Below are 19,998 nucleotides of genomic sequence, written 5' to 3' on the forward strand. Positions count from 1 at the left end.
TAAACAGTATACATGTTCCAAATGGAAGCCATGAGCACCCATAATCCTTTAATTACACAATCCAAGTAATTTATAGTAATTTCCGGCACTATACAGCCATGTCATCACATTAATCATTTGGCACATTTGACCCTAGCCACATGGAAAAGAGGGGAAAATATGTATATAGTTTATAGTGGTACAGGGTAGAACTGTATTTGTTACGGTTTAGAGGAAATTGATAAAAAGTAGAAGATGTGGTAGGGGTTGACGTAACTAGCTGATTGATCGGATCGGGCCCCTCTGACCACTCGTCTAGCCTTGTACGAGGCCAAAGTGGAGTGTTGCAACTGATATCTTTAATTTCCCTAGATATCAGTTGCTCAGGCATCAGGATCCTTCTCAGAGTCATTACGGATCGCCACCCACAGCCAACAGGTGGCCCCTTTGAGAGGCTTTTACTCTCTGCAAGGGGACAGTCGGTGTGTTCTAATGCCTGACCAATGGGGTTGGGAAATAGGGAAGGAAAAAAAAGGGAGGGGAAGGAGGCTGTTGTTTTTGTTTTTGCAGAACATAATTAAGTTTTACAAAAGAGAATAGAAAACAAAAACAGAAGTTTAATGTAGGTGCATTTCGTTTCAGGAAGCCACTAGACAGCCTGATCTGGTAGCACCAGTTGTATGTCTGCATTTGGCATTTATACATGTTAAATTTCCCTTAATTCTCATGGCAATTGAGGCTGGCCTGAAGGTAATGTTCAAGCAAACGTAGTCAAGGGGACTTTGTAGCTGGGTTCGAATCTCCTGACCAGTAGTAATTGTCACTTCCCACACTGATAATTGTGAAAGCATGAAACTCTAGTGTCTGTAGGTATAAAAATTATATATATATATATATATATATATATATATATATATATATATATATATATATATATATATATATATAAAACCTGCACACTATACATGTGAATGTAGATGGCATGCAAGAAAAAAAAGAAATCTTCTTACCTGACTATTTGAGAAACGTTGCTCTAAAGTTTCTTGCTTGCTTACTAACACGTCAGGTGGCAAACAAAGGCATGGAAAGGCAAACCAATAATAATAATGATATTTTTTTAAATCCTGGAAGAAATAAAAAAAATAAATAAAATAAATCTCTATGTTCACAAATAATTGTAAGACAGAAATAGCGATAGCTAAGAGAGAATATACCGAAACTACCAGAAAATGCATTAAAACACAGAAATTAGGAACTCTTGATTTCTGGAAAATTTACAACAGTGAATAATGGGCAATCAACAATTTCCCCACTATCCAACAATCATGAGGTTGCTTCCACGGCAATTGAAAAGGCTAACATGCTTACCTGTCATTTGCCTCAAACTCTACATTGAACCCAGCAAACCACTCCCTCTCTGATTTTCTCTTTTTCTCTGATAGTAGATGCTCCAACAAACTACGAGCTCTTGTACCCCTTCGATGTAAATAACTCAGATAAGCAGCAAAATCCCACCCTTACACAATCAAGTAGATTTTTTTTAACTAAGAAAATCAAATTTTATGACTAAGTGAAATGTTATGTTTTGATCAGCCATGTTTTATAAAAGAGGAAGAGACAACTCAATTCGAACTATTGAGATAAAAACTTCAGCCTTATAATGGATACAATTTGCTATTAAAATCATTAAAAAATCATAAAAAAAATGAATTTCTATATATATTAAAAAATATCCTACTCACTCAATTTACATAATTTTTGGAATATGACCTCTTTTTTCTGTGATGGATACGTACATCATAAAGATTATTCTGCATTTTTTTTTTTTAAATAAGTTTGATTCTAAATAAGCACCAAAAATTGATTAATTGCAGTCAGCAATCACAAGGATGTCCGAGGCAGTTTTGTTTTGTGCCTGGAAGCAAGACAAAACAGTAAGGAAAAAAAATACTTACAGCAAATGATAACATCACAAACCGTGTCAAACTGCTGGGATCTTTAACAGCTTCACCTGATTGGATGCATTTGAAAAGCTGCAAGTAAAGAAACAAACAATATCTGGAGCATATAGATTTCAAGTATCCAAAAATATGCACTTTTTCAGTAAGACCAAATTTTTTTTTTTTTTTTTTTTTAACTTTTACTTCTGATCAAGTTAAATCTTAAACAGAACAGTACATACTTTTATAACATGTTATTAAAGAAAAAAACTTTTGCTATTTTACAAAAAGAAAAAAAAAAAAAGGAGGGGGGGGGGGAAGGTTATTTACAAACAGTTTTATTTACAATGAGCTGAGCATGCAGGGTCCTCCTCCATGAGTGAAAAATTTACTTTCAATATGATTGTTTGTGCAAAATTTAAAAGATTCCAAGGCATGGTTATTGGGAAAAGTGCAAATAAAGGAATGGATCAATGATTTTGGGACAATTTTAATCCTATAACAGCCCCTAGGGAGCATCCCGGATAATGTTCTGGTAAAAATTTACTTTCACCATGACTAATGCTTGTGCAAAATTTAAAAAAAATTCAAAGCGTTGTTATTGAGAAAAGTATGAACAGGAATGAATTACTAGGTCTATTCCTTCCTTTCTTGGGAAGGAGGGGGAGATGTATTCTTTTAATTACAAAAACGTGCTTTAAGATTAATCAATTTTGGCAAGGTAGAAAAATTAGGCAACTATGGAATAAATATCAACTAAAAATAGATTTTAGGATCGTTTTTAAGGAGGATGTAATTTTTATTAGGAAATAAGGACTTTTCTAACTTGTTTTAAGAAGATGATTTTGTATCATCATCTATATATAAATAAGATAGCGTGTGTTATTTTGTGTGTCACGTTTACATCCGAGTGACTGTTGTTTAATTGTTATGGACTTCCATTTCTTGTAATAAATAATTTTACCAAGAATTCTTCATAAGTTTTGGTTTCAATTCAAGCTAATGCACCCAAGTCATATAGATATATTTTTATTTTTGAAATCGCAACTTTATAATATATAAAAATTGATAGAACATTAACTCTATAATAATATATACAAAATTTGCAAGAATTAAAATATCATATTTAAGCATATTTTACGACCTGGCTAAGTTGGGCATCCCTGCTAGCTTAGATAAATACTTTTGCCGTTTTAACAAAAAAGCTACAATAATATCAGGGTATCTCCACTTATGCTGAACATCTACAGAATGCCAACATCAATATATTACATATGAAAGAGTCCCCTGTGAAATTTCCACAGGTCCTGCTAGTTTCTAATTATATTAATAAAAAAAGTAGTAAATTAAAATCCTATTACAAGATTAAACCCATCATAATTAATTTTGTTTTTTGTAAACAAGTTCGCCATTTTAATATTTTATTAATAGTTGAAAAAACCCCCCAAAAACTCAATTACTTTGTGACTCTGACATTTGGAAATATTTAAACTATCGAATAGAAAGTTGTTTAAATAGGTTTTAAAATTCTTAGCAAATCCTCCTCAAGTATTAAAAGACTTTAAAATTCTTTACATCCAATTGTTTTTATAATAACCGATCATTTCCAGGCCATTCTAATTTTTTAGCAATGTTCACTATAATTTTTTTACCACTAACCCTAAGTCTGACTGGCGAAATCATAAAACTATGCATAATCGCTTAAAAAAAATTTTTTAAATAAAAAACCCAAAAAACATAGACCCCCCCCCCAAAAAAAAAATGTACAAAATTTATCTCCCAAAGGAAAATAACAATTTTTACTTAACTGTTCTAAAAAACTAGATTGTCTTGGAAATGGGAGCTCATTTTTATGCTAATTTTATATGTGAACTTGATCCTCCACCCTAAATTTGTAAATGCTTTTTTGCATTTTTCCTTCGATTTAAGTTTTTCAAGGTGTCCACACATAATCACATGATAAAATACAATCTTATTTTTGCTTGGAGGGATGATTTAGCTGAGGATGTTGATCTACAATAGTAATAATACTTGTAAGTTCATATATAGTAAAAAGATTCTATTTATTTTTTACAAATATACATTAAGATACAAATTTAAATACGTAACAAAAATTAATAAAAACATGTTAGAATTCTTTTTTCTTTTTCCATAAAACCGATTTTAAATGTCTTTAAAAAAGTTTAAAAAAAAATGCAGACATATTTATGTCGGAAAAATTTCAGTCTTTCATGTGTTGTGTTAATGAGCAAGAAATGTAACAATGTAACAAAAGGTTTCAATAAAGCAAGAATCATTGATTTTATTGCTTTCTATATCCATGCAAACCCACTTTTTATATTTAGAAATTTTGTTTTACAAGCAGACATGGAAAATCAAAATCAAAGAAGAACTGACACCAAAGTTTATTCTCACACAGAGGTGTGAAAATCTTTGGATTCACAAATTCATTTTACCTAATTCAACTCAAGACCAAGCATTGTCAAAAGTTTTTTTTGTTTTTTTTAAACACTTTTTGGCCACCCCTTGTAAGATTTACCAATACTGGCTGGGGGACCAGACAAAAGTTCATAAGACAAAGCCCGCCATACAATAAAAAAACCCAAATGTATATATATAAAAAAAAAAAAACTTTTTATATTTTACTTTAAATTTTCAATGATGATTGACAGCATTTTTCTTAACAAAAATATTTCATTCAATTTTTAAACATTTTCGGAAACTTGTAAAACAATGACATTTTTTAATAAAATGTAGTGAATTTATGCAAAGTTTAATTTTACTTTGTTTTTTATGCGAGTAAAATAAATTTATATTGTATTTTGCTGTTATTATCATCCATAGATTTTAGTTTATGAAACAATAAATATTTGTCATTATTGCCAGTAATAAAAAAATTAAGTTTTAAAAAAGAAAGGAAAAAGTTTTTGGAATCGGAAATTAGGCTCAAATATTTCAGATACCAATATCCTAAAAAGTTCTGATTTCCGATTAATCATCTCAACACTAATTATTAAGGAAAATAAAAATTTTTACTTTTTCTGCAGTTTTTTTCAGCATCCCTTTTTGGTCAAATTCTTTGAATGCTTCAATTGTATTGGTCAAATATAATTCTCCTTGGGCTTTACAATGACGCGGTGGAGCTGGAGCAGCACTGGAATGAAAACAAACATCATAAAATTAGTTTGATTTTAGTTTTTTCTTTACCCGGTTTTCTGTTATTAAAGCATGAATATTTAGTCATATTTAGTTAGTTGGGTTAGGGTTAGGGTTTAGGGTTAGGGTTAGCTGGGTGGTACGCCATAAAGAACCAGAATATCTGTATATTTCAGCAAATGGACAAAAGCAATTTGTTGGGCCAAGAGACTCTTAGCTCATGGATCGTGTTTAGTTGGACTTGTGTTTTCTATTTGGTCGAGCTAAGAATTCTCATTTGCAAATCTGTTGATCACAAGATGAAAAACGTTTATGTTTTATAAATAAAGTACTGTAACTGAAAAAAATATAAAAAATGATTCAGTAGCTTCTGGTGGGGCCTCTCGATGCCATATTAGTGGGTAATTGTTACGGCTTTACCTTTTCATATGCTACAAAAAAAAAATATATATATATATATATTTCTTCATTTCTATTTCTCTCTTACTTTCCCTCTCTGTCCTGCTTCAGTCATGTCTGTCGACCTAGTCCACAAACCCCAAAACACCATGAAAAGTCTCAATAAAAAACACACGATTAAACCCGGATCTTTAACTTCTAATGTAGACCCCCACTACCAGGTCTCCTTCTCTAACATCAGGGGTCCACGTTCTGACCTTCCAGAGGTTGAAACCCAATTACAGGAGACTAAACCAGACATATTATTTCTAAGTGAAACTGGCATTGGACAGACCATTTCCCTAGATGAGTTTGTAATTAAAAGAATACTCTAATTAAACTTCCAAATCTGACCCCCAAGATCGCCATGGGCATGGAATATGTACCTATATAAAAGATGGCTTTCCATGTGGTAGGGACATCTCCAGAGAAGATCCTAACTTACCCTATATGTGCTTCCGAGTAGCACTAGCTCACACTACGGCATTTATATTTACTCTCTATCGCCCTCATAACAGCGGAGTTATTATCTTTAAAAGCATATCTGAGAAAATTGACCACGCCCTATCTGCTTATCCTTCAGCTAATATTCATGTCTGTGGAGACTTCAATGTTCACAATGTGGAATGGTTAACTCACTCAAACAAGACCGATGATGAGGGGAGGTTCTGTCATGATTTCTCCATTGCTTATGATCTCACTCAGATTGTTCACGATACCACCCATGTTCCCGATACTGACGGCCAGTATGCAAGTCTCCTAGACCTCTTTCTCACAACTTGCCCTGAACTGTGTTCAGCTTCTGTTCTGTCTCCACTTGGATCTTCCAACCACTCAGTTGTATCAGTTAAGATAAAAATGAAATGTAAAAAGTCCCCAGGTGTATCTCTCCATCGTACAGTATATTGATACTCTATGGCTGACTGGGATAGCTTCCACACATTTATATCAGATCTACCTCTGCGTTCCATGTTTAAAAAGGATGTGCCCTCTCTAGTATCAGACCTGACAGAATGGTTAATTGTAGGTATAGACCGTTTCATACTCTCAAAAAAATTCCAGCAAAAACCTAACAGCCAGCCGTAGTTCTCTCCAGAATGTGCTGCTGTCATTGCACATAGAAATCACTTTTTCCATTGCTTCCAACGTAATAGATGTACTGAGACTAAAGCCGCTTTCAGAACTGCCAGCAACCACTGTAAAAAAGTAATAAAGAAAACAAGAGAGTTGTATGCTCAGTCCGTCAAGTCCAAAGTAGCTGAGCAGCGGCTTGGTTCCCACCAGTTTTAGCAAATAGCAAACAGAATTCTGAACAGAAGCATGTGCTCTATTCCAAGTATCATAAATGGACCTGAGGTAATCTCGTCAGCATCAAACAAAGCCAAACTCTTTACCAAAAACTTTGCAGCTAATTCTAACCTTTGCGACCAAGGCTGCCAACCTCCAATATTTCCTCCTGTATCAGAAAACATGCTATGTGATATACAAATATCTGTACGTGATGTTGCCAAGCTAATCAAAAACCTTGATTCTAGTAAAGCAACCGACCCTGACGGTATTCCAATTATAGTACTCAAAAGACTTCAACCAGAACTAGCGCCCATCCTTACAAAACTGTCTAAACATTGCCTTAAGGAGAATTGCTTCTTGTCACCCTGGAAAATCTCATCAGTATGCCCTGTATTTAAGAATTCAGGTGATCGCTCATCTCCCTCACAGTACAGGCCAACAAGTCTCCTGTGCGTCATGAGTAAGTTGCTGGAATCTGTGTTAAATAGAGAAGTAATCAACCATCTAAGCAAAAATAACTTTCTTAGTGACACACAATATGGTTTCCGTTCTGCTAGATCTACAGCAGATGTGCTTACAGTTATATCACATAGGATTAGCGAATCTCTCAACAAAGGCAACCTTTCTAGCGCAATTGCTCTTGACATATCAAAGGCCTTTGATAGAGTATGGCATAAAGGTTTACTTCACAAGATCTCCAGCTATAGTATAGCTGGAAAAGTCTTCTCAATTATTAAATCATTTCTCTCTGATAGGTTCATAAGAGTAGTAGTTGATGGGCAAAAATCAGAAGCTCACAGTATTAATGCTGGAGTCCCTCAGGGGTCCATCCTGGGTCCAATTCTCTTCCTGATCTATATTAATGATCATCCAAATCACATCCTTACATCATTCGTAGACACCTATGCTGATGACACTACTATCTATGGTAGCACATCTAAGACCGTAAATGACCACGTTCTCTCTGATTCTCTCTCCTCTGATCTTGAGCAAGTGGTACAATGGGGAAAGAGGTGGCTTGTTACTTTTAATGCATCTAAAACCAAGCTTTTATCTTTACATCATCAACGCTCTGGCATCAATTGAAATGAATGGCTCTCGTCTTGGGGAGGCCTCATGTTTTGACAAGCTTCTGGGCTTGACCTTTACTCCTGATCTTAAATGGAACACATACATTAAATCCGTTGCCAAGGCCACTGGAAAAATGGTGGGATCCTTCTATCGATCCAGTAGACATCCCACTGCTGATGCAATTCTCTATCTATAGAAGAACCAGGTACATCCAAGGATGGAGTACTGTTGCCACATCTGGGCAGGAGATGCTAGAATGGACTTATCCTGCCTTGATAGAGTTCAAAATAGACTTCGTAGTCTTGTGGGGGGATATCCTTTTCTCTTCCCAGAAGAGATGTTGCGAGTTTGTCTCTGCTTTATCGTTATTTTCATGGCAAGTGCTCGGCTGAGCTCCATTCTATGGTCCCTCCTCGCCAAACTTTCACAAGAAACACCAGTCTAGCAGAAAACACTATCACTAATTTCCCCTACTATTTATCTGTGCCTAAACCTAAATGTAGATTCCATGAGCAAAGCTTCTTTCTTAGAACTGCACGCCTGTGGAACTGTCTTCCATTTTTCTGCTTTCCAGCTGACTACAATATGGTTGTCTTCAAGTCTAACATAAACAAGTTTTTGATGAGCCGTTCCATATAAGTTAACAAATTTACCAAATCTCCATTACTAACGGTTACTATATTGTCCAATTTCTACTGTACACTCTTTAACCCTTATCCTCGAGTGGCCTCTGGTCCTTGATAAGTGGTGATGCCTATGTAAAAAAAAAAAAAAAAGAGACCAATCAAAATGCAGATTTCTTTTTTTTTTTTTTTTAAATAAGCATTTATTTAAAATTCAAATTTTCGACTCGTATAAGAATCTTCATCAGGAAATACAGAAATACATATATTTTTTTATGTTCTTATTAAGCCACATGGAAGGTGACTGTGGTCAAGTAGATATCGATGCAGACTGATGACCTGAGTGCTCCAAGTTTGAATCCAGTTCTTTCCACAAAAATTACTTTCACTTAGGATGTTGGCAACCTTCACAGATTATCAGATTCATATATGATGATTAAACCATATGAATACTTGTTTTAAACCAGCGTTGAAATTTTATTTGGAAGGAGGATACTTCTGTTGCCGCACTGACAGACACCATAGGCTGGTGTAAAAACTGATAACCAACTTTAGATCGGTACAATGAGTGGATGACCACAGCCTGTGCAATGAATTCACAACAAATGCACGTTCACAATAAAACATTCTTATTTACATGTTAACAGTTTGCTGAAATGTGAAATTGATTTTTACTTGTGAAATTTCTGTATCACAAAAAGGCTAAACAACACTTTCAAGATGTCATAATTGCTTATTTGGTAGAGACGAATAATTAACCACTTGTATGCATAACATGTATTTTCTCTTGGGCTATCTTAAAAAAAAAAAAAAAAAAAAAAAAAAACACAAAAATCTGAATGCATCTATCCATGCACATATGCTACTGCCAGGCAAATGAAAATTTACACAGATCGACCTGTGACATGAAAATACATAATAAAATCAGCACCATTTTGCAATCAGTGTACATATCCCCGACAAATCTGCTTAGCAACAAAATCACACCCCTTCACTGTTGAGGACCCTAAATGTCAGAAAGTTTTCTACTCAAATAGCTTTTTCCCTAGAATAGCTAGATTTTGGAATTCTTTTTATTTACTTGCTTCCCAAACTGTACTGATATGCAGAAGTTCAAATGCACATAAATCAACATTTAAACCTTTCTTTAGGCATGGTCCCAATTAGTAGCCCCTTACGTCCAAGGTGGGGTGAAGGTGAGTAAAAAAAAAAAATCTAGGAGTCAACTTTCGTCCTTAGCTTTGATCATACATCAGTGGTGTATAGATGTAAGCATGACATTGATAAGATGAACATGTTGTTAGAGGTCACCTTTGTAACTTCGTTAGAGGCTGTTTTCACACATTTGAAATGTTGACAGGAAGAGATTTGGTTGGTTGTTTTTATTTTATGGAATATAAACCCTTTTTGAGTTATTTAATGCCAAATCCAGCAAGTAAAAAAAAAAAATTTATGCTTTCAAGTTCATTATATCTTAAAATATTTATTTACGGAGTTTGATTTGGTTGTTTTTGTTTTATGGTGTATCAAAACTTTTTAGGTTATTTAATGCCGAATTCAGTAATTTTGGAAAAAAAATTTTTTCCTTCAAATTCTTTATATCTTCAAATATTTATTCATAGTTTTTAGTTTGATTATCTTGTACAGAGTGAAATGATGAAATTGTCGCCCTAGAAAAGACAACATGATTCCATTTCCAGTTGATGAAAACTGGTTTTCTTTTTTTGTTGCAGACCATTTACTAGTTAGCCAGTTGTGTACAAATCCTAAGTTATGAGCCTTCTATCATGTCTGAACGTGACACAATGTTCAATGAGCGAGATTGGATATGCGTCACTGTACAACTCATGCTCTCTACCGATTCAAGTTATGACAACAGGACCATTGTCAGCACCCTCAAAATACATCGCTGGATTACCACAAATAACCGGGACATGTGCAGGGTGATGAAAACAAAATTTCCAGCCACGGTCTTTGGTATGGTTTCAAGTGAGGGACACATCATGACATCTTACATCTTTGAAATCGGCTTGGAAGTAAACACCAAAGTGTACCTGGATATGCTGAAGAGTGTGGTGATCTCCTGGTGCAATCAGGTGGCCGCTGGCAGACCCTGGGTGTGGCAGCAGGATTCGATGCCAGCCTACAAGCCCAAAGAGACCCAGGCTTGACCTCAGAACGAGTGCTACAACTTTGTACCCTTCTCTCACTGCCCCTCCTCCCTCGACCTGAACACGCTGGACTACTTTGTTTGGTCATACATCGAAAACATCACCAACATGAACTCCTACAACACCAAAGCTAGCCTGATAGCTCCCACCAGTACTTGTGGAAAAGGCATGCTCCCAGTTCTATGGAGGTGGTGATTGAGGCTGAAGGTGGCTACATTGAATAAATGTCAGTTCTACTACATAATCAAGTTATCTGAATTGATTTTTTTCATTAAAAGTTTTAAAATAAAGCTGTAGTGTTGTTTTCTATAGAGTAGCAAATGTATCATGTCACCCTGTAGAAATAGATCGCAACTTTTTTTTTTTTTTTTTTTACCTTGCAGAACATGATTGAGTTTCACAAAGGGAAAGGGAAAAAAAAACAAAAAAACAACCACATCAACGCCAGTATCTTCAGACAGCCTGATCTGGTAGCACCAGATGCTCTAACAGGTATTATCAATCTGGGCCAAAATGGACCTGGGAGCACTGATAACTAAGGGGCAACTCAACATTCTCCACAGCCCTCAGATGGGGCCTCACCACTGACCGCAACATCACAAATCACCATCATTACTAATCAGATGCTTTCATATTTTTTAGAAAGAAAATTTTTTGTGAAAGGTGATAACGTACATATAAAGATGAGCATATTGTTGTATAGATTCATCTTTCTTGTATTTAATGTCAACTTATGCATTTTAGATTTTTAAAAACATCTGTAATGAACATGATCAAGTGATTTACATAGCGAAATTAACAATCGGACATCTCTTTATAGATTTCTTTTTTTTTTTTTTCTTCTAGCAGTTAATTTCAACTTACCTGTCAAACGCTGTATAATCTACACTGAGTCGGCAAGTGGGGCTGGTAGAATAACCTATGGATAAAGAAGTTCAGGAAAATTATTAGAAGTAATCAGTAAAAAACACACATATGCACACCCATCATCATCATATTTAGTGTAAAGTTTGGCATGTTTTGAACATCTTTAAGAAATTAACTTTCAAAGTAATTTATCTCTGACCAAGTCTTTATTTATCCCTCAGGCCCATTCTTATCACTTCCTCCCATGTTTTCCTTGATCTTTTCTCTGTGAACTGAACTGGTTACCTCAACTGTTATAGATTTCCTAACTCAAAAACGCTCATCTATTCCTTCAATGTGACCAAATCATCAAAGTCTACTCTTCTGCACACATCTCCCTATACTGTCCAGATTTAATCTTTCACTGTGATCATCAAAAAACTAAGCCTATCTTTAAGATTCACATTACATATCCATTGTACCATTCTCATATCATTTCTCTCCATGCAACACATGTCCTCAACTCTAACTGTCCAGGCTTCATTTTCATACATCATTACAATGTGTGCATATGCCCGAGAGACTCTTTTATGTAATCCTGTAATGAAATTAAAGGAACTCTTCTTCAACAATCAATGACAAATTTCAACTCCAATGTTCTCTCTCAGTTGTCAAAAATTCAACTACCCATCTTCCATAATTCATCCTTCTTAAAATACTTCTACTCATATGCAAATGAATGCCTCAGATAAAAAAAAATATCTAAGCACGAGTCCATTTTTTTTTCCCCAACATCCACACACTTCATTTTCTTCTCCATTATTACAGCCGGCAACATTTAATTCTCTTAAACTACATGCAATGGCTGCGACTCATAGCAGAGTATTGCCATTGCCAGATGTTTTATTTAAGGCCACCTGGTGTTGCCCAGTCGAAAAATATGCATAAATATTATATTTTGATTCATACAGAAACAGACATATGCATGCGAGTATTGTTTTTTCTAAATAGTTCACTTCTTGTAAGTAAAAAAAAAAAAAAAAAACTTTAGCTGAGATCGAAACCAAAACCTAAAGACAGTGAGTCAACTATGACAACCATTAGGCCAGCTTGACACGATTTTTAAAAAGTGTTTTCAAACCTACTTATTGACATAAGAAATCTGTCCTGTGAACAATTCGCACATTCGTGAAGCAGTTGACAAACCGATAAAAATCCAATGACCCACAAGTATCAATTTTCAAATTTTGACCCTTTAGTAACCCTTTTTTCCAGATGAAAACCAATTAAACAGTTTTCCACGTGCCTGAATACTTTATATGCCAAATTTCGAGTCTGTAGATCAAAAATTCGTTGAGTATATAGGTTGAGAATCGTCTTCACACACATACATTCTCACTCTTGTAGATATATAAATTAAACGTGTGAAGTAACTGCATCTTTTTAACGTTACAAATTTTGGTTCAAGTTCAGAATTCAACCTTATTAAAAAACAAAAATACAGAAAAATGTTTATGTACATACCCGTCATCGTATGAAGATGTCATATTCCAAAAAATCATGTAATGGATCAAATTTATTTTTAACTAAGAAAATCAAATTTTATGAGTAAGCCAAAAGAAACTGTCTTGCGTAGTTATCTTGAAAAAAACAATGGCAGATAACTATAATAATTAAAACTTTTCAGATTAGTCTTGTAATGCTAACAATTTCACATTAATTGCTAAAAGTTGTAAAAAAATTATTATCTTAATAAAAAAAACTTATGGAATATGATATGATTTCGTTCTGTGACGGGTACATACATCAAAGATGTTTCTGTATCTTTTTTTTTTTTTTTAATTAGGTTGAATTCTGGATAAGAACTCAAATGTCTCTGGTACAAAGATAACAAACATTAATACAAAAGACAAACTACTTAATTGTTTTGGTTGACCCTCATGTGACATTCGGGGCCTCCATCTAAAAGAACATGCTTTTCCACATACTCTGCATACAGCAACACCACTGAAGCCATACTCAAACATTCATGCATTTGTGACTTTTTGATGATCTAAGACTGGCATTACTGTGACAAATCTTTCCACATTCATTAGTTTTAAATCTGACAGATTCTGACAGAATCATGATAAATTCCCATGCAATTCCTATCAGATGATATCTTACCATTCTATGCAAACTTCCTCTATTAAGAATGATTAATAGATAAATTTTTCCCAGTCATTAATCTTGATATTTGCTTTCATCAAAGTGTTTGTTATGCAATCTTTATATTTAACACAAGCTTAGATGTTCATTATACATGATGATCTATTATTCATAAAACAGCATATGCAAGCGTAATATGTATAGCAAGCTGGTATATTCAGGCTAAACTTATTCTGGTACATGATACAGAATAAGATCATTTATCAAATGGAAATGTAGTTGTAATGTATTATGTCTTAAAAAGTGAAAGGCAAATACTGAGCCGGCTACGTATTAAAAAGTAACCGGAAAAATAAAATGAAGCAGTAAGTTTGGGTTAAGGAAGGAGGAGTAATTTGTAGTAGAGGGAAAGCCTTAGCTAGTTTCTCAATGGGCTTACGTATTTGAGAGAGTAAGTCGCACAGGAAAAAGGAAAGTAATAGGTTTGTTTTACAATACACAGATTCGAAAAAGTTATCAAAAAACAAAAATATGACAAATAAATGTTATCAAAGGCAAGATAAGTTACTTTTCTACCTAACTGGATAAGTTTTTAGTGTTTTTATTTAATGTAAAATGTTTATTCGGTTCGAAAATCATGCAGTGTTTATCGATATATTTGAAAAAGACAAATGGCGGCGAGGTCTCTGTTGAATACGTTAAGTTTGGGAGAATGAGTTCAAACTAAAAAATTATACAAAATACTGCTAGAAACGCACTCAATATATGTCAGTCTGTGTCACGGTAACATATCTTGGGTGGGTTTCTAATAGTGATAAGCATAATAGTTGTGTTTATTTATAATCCCATATTGTCGATAGTGGCAGGGGGAAAAAAATGGTCCTATTTTATTATATTAGAGAAGATAAAAACATACATAAATAAATACACACTGAAAAAAATATACACAAAGAAACAAAAAAAGAACCTATGCAAAAAAAAAAAAAAAATAGCCGAAGATATGAGTAATATCTTAACTTCATAGCATGAAAAAAGAACTCAGTACAACAAAATACTCTCATCACTAAAACTGAAAGTATGATCATATAATAAATGCAATGCAAATGATGTAATTGAAATCTAAGATCTTTTCCATATTTAAAATATTGATTTCATCAACATTGGTTTCCTTAAGACTTATCTATATATTTAACTAGCCTGGGTGCCCGGGTGTTTGTAGGTGTGTGTTGAGTTTAAAAAAAAAAAAAAAAAAAAAAAAAAAGTGGTAGTAGGCAGGCGGGCTCGAACCCGTACTGTGAAGAAGAAAAAGAATGTGAAAAAAAAAAAAAAAAAAAAAAAAAACGCGATGTCTTTGTTGTTGCATTCATTGCCAAACCGAAAGTGGCAAAGGTTTAAATTAAGGCTAGTCAATTGAAAAGCAGGGATGACTTTTTAAAATATTGGCAAAAAAAAAACGACCCCCTCCTTGAATGAATATTTTTCGATATTTGTCGTTTGAAAGGTCGAGCTTCAAAACGATACCAATCTCATGAAAATTCGTTGCCTTTGTCAAAAGTTTTAGGCATACATACATACATACTTACATACATACATTTAAACACACAAGAGAGATTTATATTATAGATGACACAAAATATATGCTAAAATATTTATTGGTTTTGAAATTGAGTGTTTTCATTTCGTTGAACTATGACAAATGTCAGTGATAGGCGAACTCCTGGTTTAAAATGAAGATGGTTATTAATGTCTAAATTTTGTGTAAAGAGCATGCTGGTACATGTTTCAAGGTAACAGATCCAATATTTCTACATTAAAAAGAATTGAAAATATACAGTAAGAATTTTATAAACCAAATTCAATAATAAAAGACTTTTTTAAAAAATAAATAAAAACAATATATAAATCAAATATTTCAGTCGACTCTGACCTTCCTTAGTAATATAAGTATACTAGCATTTCAGCCCGGCGTTGCCTGGGTGTTTGGAGGTGTATGTTGAGCAAAAAAAAAAAGTGGTCAATTTTTTTTAAACTTTGACCCTTATTATGACCCTTTAACATTTATTGTTTTGGGCTCAAATCAAGTTATTAAGTTAGATCCATGTCCAAGGAACCTATATCTACAATTTCAAGTGTTTAGACCCAAAATTGGCAGAGGAGTTTGGGAGAGTTCTCAAAGGTCAAATCGTTGAACTTTGACCCGTTAACAACCAAATTTCTGTCCGAAAACGGATTACAAAGATTTTCCCAAATCTCAGTACCCTGTATATCAAATTTCGAGTCTGCAGACTGAAAATTGACAGAGTTATTGCGTAGGAAAATGTAAACACATACACACACGTTCACTTTTATATATATAATAGATATTATTACTAGTGAAATACAAAGATTTCTCTTTGGTTGGAGTTGAACCTTTTAAGTAATCAGAATCAGAGTCAAGCTTTAGAGCTTTGTCACACAGCCTTACCCTATAATAATACACATTTCTCCAGCTCTCTTCTACGCTATCAAGATCTACCTTAGCATAACTTTACGTTTTATGTGCTACACCTAAATCCCCATTGTTACTGCTGTTTTAGTATTACTAGCATATATATGTTAAATATAGAGCACTGCTGGTGGATGCCAAGTAACCTGAATGATTATTATTAGGATCGCTGTTAATGTTAGGAAAACAATGTTTACAAAATATGTATTTGCAATGCTAGTGAGGCGTGTTAAGTTGATAGAATGGAATTTTATTCTGACAATTATGTTTTCACTTGGAAGAGGAATTTGGAATCATGAGACTAGTTTGAAATGTAGGAATGATAACAAATGAATTATGTGAAAACCATCAGGTGATGTCATAATAAATTAGAAAAGATAGTTTTAGATATAGACGTGAAGTTTAGGAAATGAGATTGTCCACTTTATATGGGGAGGGGGGGAGAAGGAAGGTGGCATAAAGAGTTAGACAATGGTGAAATTGCAATGCTGACAGAATAATTGAAGAACAAAAGATTATGAAATCACCAACTTTGTCCGGCGTTGACGAGATGACAAAAGGTATTCTGTTCGTGTACATGTAAAACACTTCCACACACATACACAAGAACACATTGAATGCCTACTAGACATTGTCCTCGAGTGTCTAAGGTCTTTCTGTACAGGGGTTTGTCAGAAAAATCTGGCATGAGGATACTTTTTCCATAGAAGTAAACCCTGACCAAATATTCAAAATCACATAGTATTCGCTGCCCAAATAAGATCTCCTCACTATGGCTGACTGACATTAGCTTTTCCGAGGAATGGTTCACCTTCTCCAAGTGATGTTACCTCAAGTAACAGCACGAAACTGGATACTCCACCAGACTAGATAAATTCTTGTCCTGGAATCCAGTAAGACCAAGAGACCAAAACGAAAGATATACTACATTGTATGAAAATGGTTAATTGGGGAGAGGAAAATTATGTTCTCAATTTCTTTACTAACTCAGTGTTTGAGAGATAAAGAACTTTAATGGAACATTCGAATATCTATGTATCTCATATAGACTTCAAGTGTTATCCCCAGGTTGTGGGCCCCTTGATTTCTGAGAACTTCAACTGAAGTAAAATAAAACAAAAAAGAGAGATGTTATATACACCCCAACGTTTTTGTTATGCATACATAAAAAAGATAGTGCAGAATATTTTATATATACACAATTCACCCCACCCCACCCACGTTATATAGATCAGTATGCAATATATATGCTCCTAATACACCCTATACTTCAAGGAGATAGTAATACCCGGGAGCATCATCTCATGACAACAAAACAGATACTACACTATGCCCTCCCCATAATTAAACATTGAAACATAATGCAACAGAAGTAATAATATAGTTTGGTTTCAGATGGACAGATACTAAATCTCTAATGCTAATAGATTAGACTAGGCAGATATTCAGGAGAGAGAGAAAAAATAGTAAGTTATTTGGGTCATTCAAAGTTATAAATAAATATTTGTAAGAAGTGAGATTCATTTCAAGTGTTGAAAGAAGTGAGATTCATTTTAAAGTCTATCTTATAAAATGCTTCAATTTATGAGAACTTTCAGGTGTAAGACAACTTATTCAAGTACAGGATCTCCCTCGTTTTACAACATTGTGGGTAGATGAAAAGAGTTTAGACAAAAACTGATGATTTTGTAGAAATCATGAAACAAGAAAAAGTTCAAATGAAGCATTGTTGTGTAGCGATATATATATATATATTAGCGTTGGGACGATTAATCGAAATCGGGAATTGAAAAAAATCGGAACTCTTTGGGGTATCGGAAAAGTTTTAGCCTATTTTCTGATGACAAAGCCGATTCCTTAAATTATCTTTTTTTATTTGATTTTGGTTTAAGAAACATCTTTCACTGCTTGTAGTAATAATAAAATAATGAATATTTATTGATTTAAACTTCCAGTAAGACTAAATCTCTAGATCACCCCCTCCCAAGTATGTTTTTACGTTTGAGAAAATATAGGGACATTTAAGATGTGCTTTTACAATAATCTGGACAAAATAACAATTTTATAGTTAAATATTTAGAGATTTATAAAGAATCGGAATCAGTAATTGTATCGGTATTGGGAAAAATATTGGTTGTTTTGTTTTACGGCATATCAACCCTCTTCAGGTCATTTAATGCCGAATCTGGTGATTTTGAAGAACGATTTTTTAATATAGTATATTTGTTTTTTAAGTCGTATTCTATTTAACCCATAGTTGGGACCCTAACAGGTGCTACAACTCCGGGTCAGAATGGACCTGGGAGCAATGGCAATTAAAGGGTGGCTCCACACTCCCTAAGGCCTGCAAGCTGGGGCCCTCACCATCGGATATAGTTTAAGGTCATATCCAGGACTGAAAAATATTGGAATCGTTCCATCACTAATATATATATATATATATATATATATATATATATATATATACACACACACACACACACGTGTGATTTGTGTATATATTTCTGTAGGCATGAATTAGAATTGTTTAGAAAAAAAATGTCTACATCTAGTTAATATATTTAGTTTTTGTTCTGCAATTACACGCAGATATGACATCCCCTGCAATTTCCCCTCGCAATATTAGCGATAGTATTCTATTCTTTCTTTCTGGGTAGAGAACTGGCATAAATGTATCTCATCTGCTGCTTAATTGGCTTTAATGCGAAACTCACCGTTTGTTTGTTTGTAAATAAACAAGCAGCTCGAGCACTGTAAAAGCGGTGAGCAAGTGTCTAACCAAGTGGACATTTAATGAGGTCATTTGTGAGCACCGATCTCGTTGGCTGGAGGTCAGAACTGTTGAGTATCAACTCGATGGTTGTAGGTTCAATCATCCCTGGCTAGGGAAAGGTGCTGGTCTAACCGCACTGATGAGCTGTGATACAGCAAAACAGTACTGTATGTGGATGACTAATATCTCTCTCTCTCTCTCTCTTTCTATATATATATATATATATATATATATATATATATATATATATAAAAGCGAGATAAGACACAGATTAAAAATCAGGTGAAATATCCTGGTAGATATTACTTGAGGTAATACTTTCAGAGTGATCCTAGCCAAAAAAGGAGAAGCTCAATATTTAAAAATAGAGCAATTTGAATAAAAGGTACCTCGAATGCCATCTTTTATGAATAGTTTATTTACTATTTCATAATGTTTTATAACCTTTTCTTTTGCTTTACCCTACTCTTTTCTCATCGACTTGATGACTCCATTCATTATTTTTAAATCATATATATATATATATATATATATATATATATATATACATATATATACATACACACGTGTCTTGTATGTATATACATATTCCAAATTCATGTATCGTCTAGTGGTATAAAATGTTCTTCTAATGAATGTCTGTATACAGATTGTATATCATGTGTCAGGTCATGTCATATGCTACTGGTACCATGTAACCCAGTACTACCTGCCTCATGGTCGGGTCACCGGCGACTAAACTGGTTCCCCCATCAGACTTATTTGGTGAGGAGGGCAGCTAGTCTCTCTGAAGGATTAAAAACAAGACCTTCCAAAGGGCGAATGAACCCTTTTTCATGGTCAACAGCCAACTAGCACCATGTATATTTGTGTGTATATATATATATGTGTTGGGGTGGAGAGGGCTCCCGTAAGCCGTGGTGAAGGCAACCTTTCTAGGAGAAGCAAATCTCTGATTTAAAAAACCAGACCAGTACCCACATTAAGCTGGTCTGCAGTTTAACTTGTTGCTGGCTATCTTGCTCTTGCTTGTTGCTGGATCTCAACATTTTGAACCGAGAGAGAGATTTAGCTGTTG

General features: G+C 34.1%; 1 protein-coding gene across 1 annotated transcript in view; it reads right to left on the reverse strand.

The window, feature by feature from the left end:
• Nucleotides 1-19,998, reverse strand: part of LOC145243975 (ubiquitin-like modifier-activating enzyme ATG7) — a 93,453-nt gene that overhangs the window by 63,687 nt on the left and 9,768 nt on the right. The window contains exons 3-6 of the mRNA XM_080107110.1: nt 11,533-11,587; nt 4,956-5,073; nt 1,935-2,012; nt 990-1,103 (exon numbers count right to left, since the gene is read on the reverse strand). Coding sequence (XP_079963236.1) covers nt 990-1,103; nt 1,935-2,012; nt 4,956-5,073; nt 11,533-11,587 — 365 coding nt within the window. The remainder of the gene's footprint in view (nt 1-989; nt 1,104-1,934; nt 2,013-4,955; nt 5,074-11,532; nt 11,588-19,998) is intronic.

Source organism: Euprymna scolopes, chromosome 22, assembly GCF_053919585.1.
Source record: "Euprymna scolopes isolate OS-2025 chromosome 22, ASM5391958v1, whole genome shotgun sequence".
Taxonomy (NCBI): Eukaryota; Metazoa; Mollusca; class Cephalopoda; order Sepiida; family Sepiolidae; genus Euprymna; species Euprymna scolopes.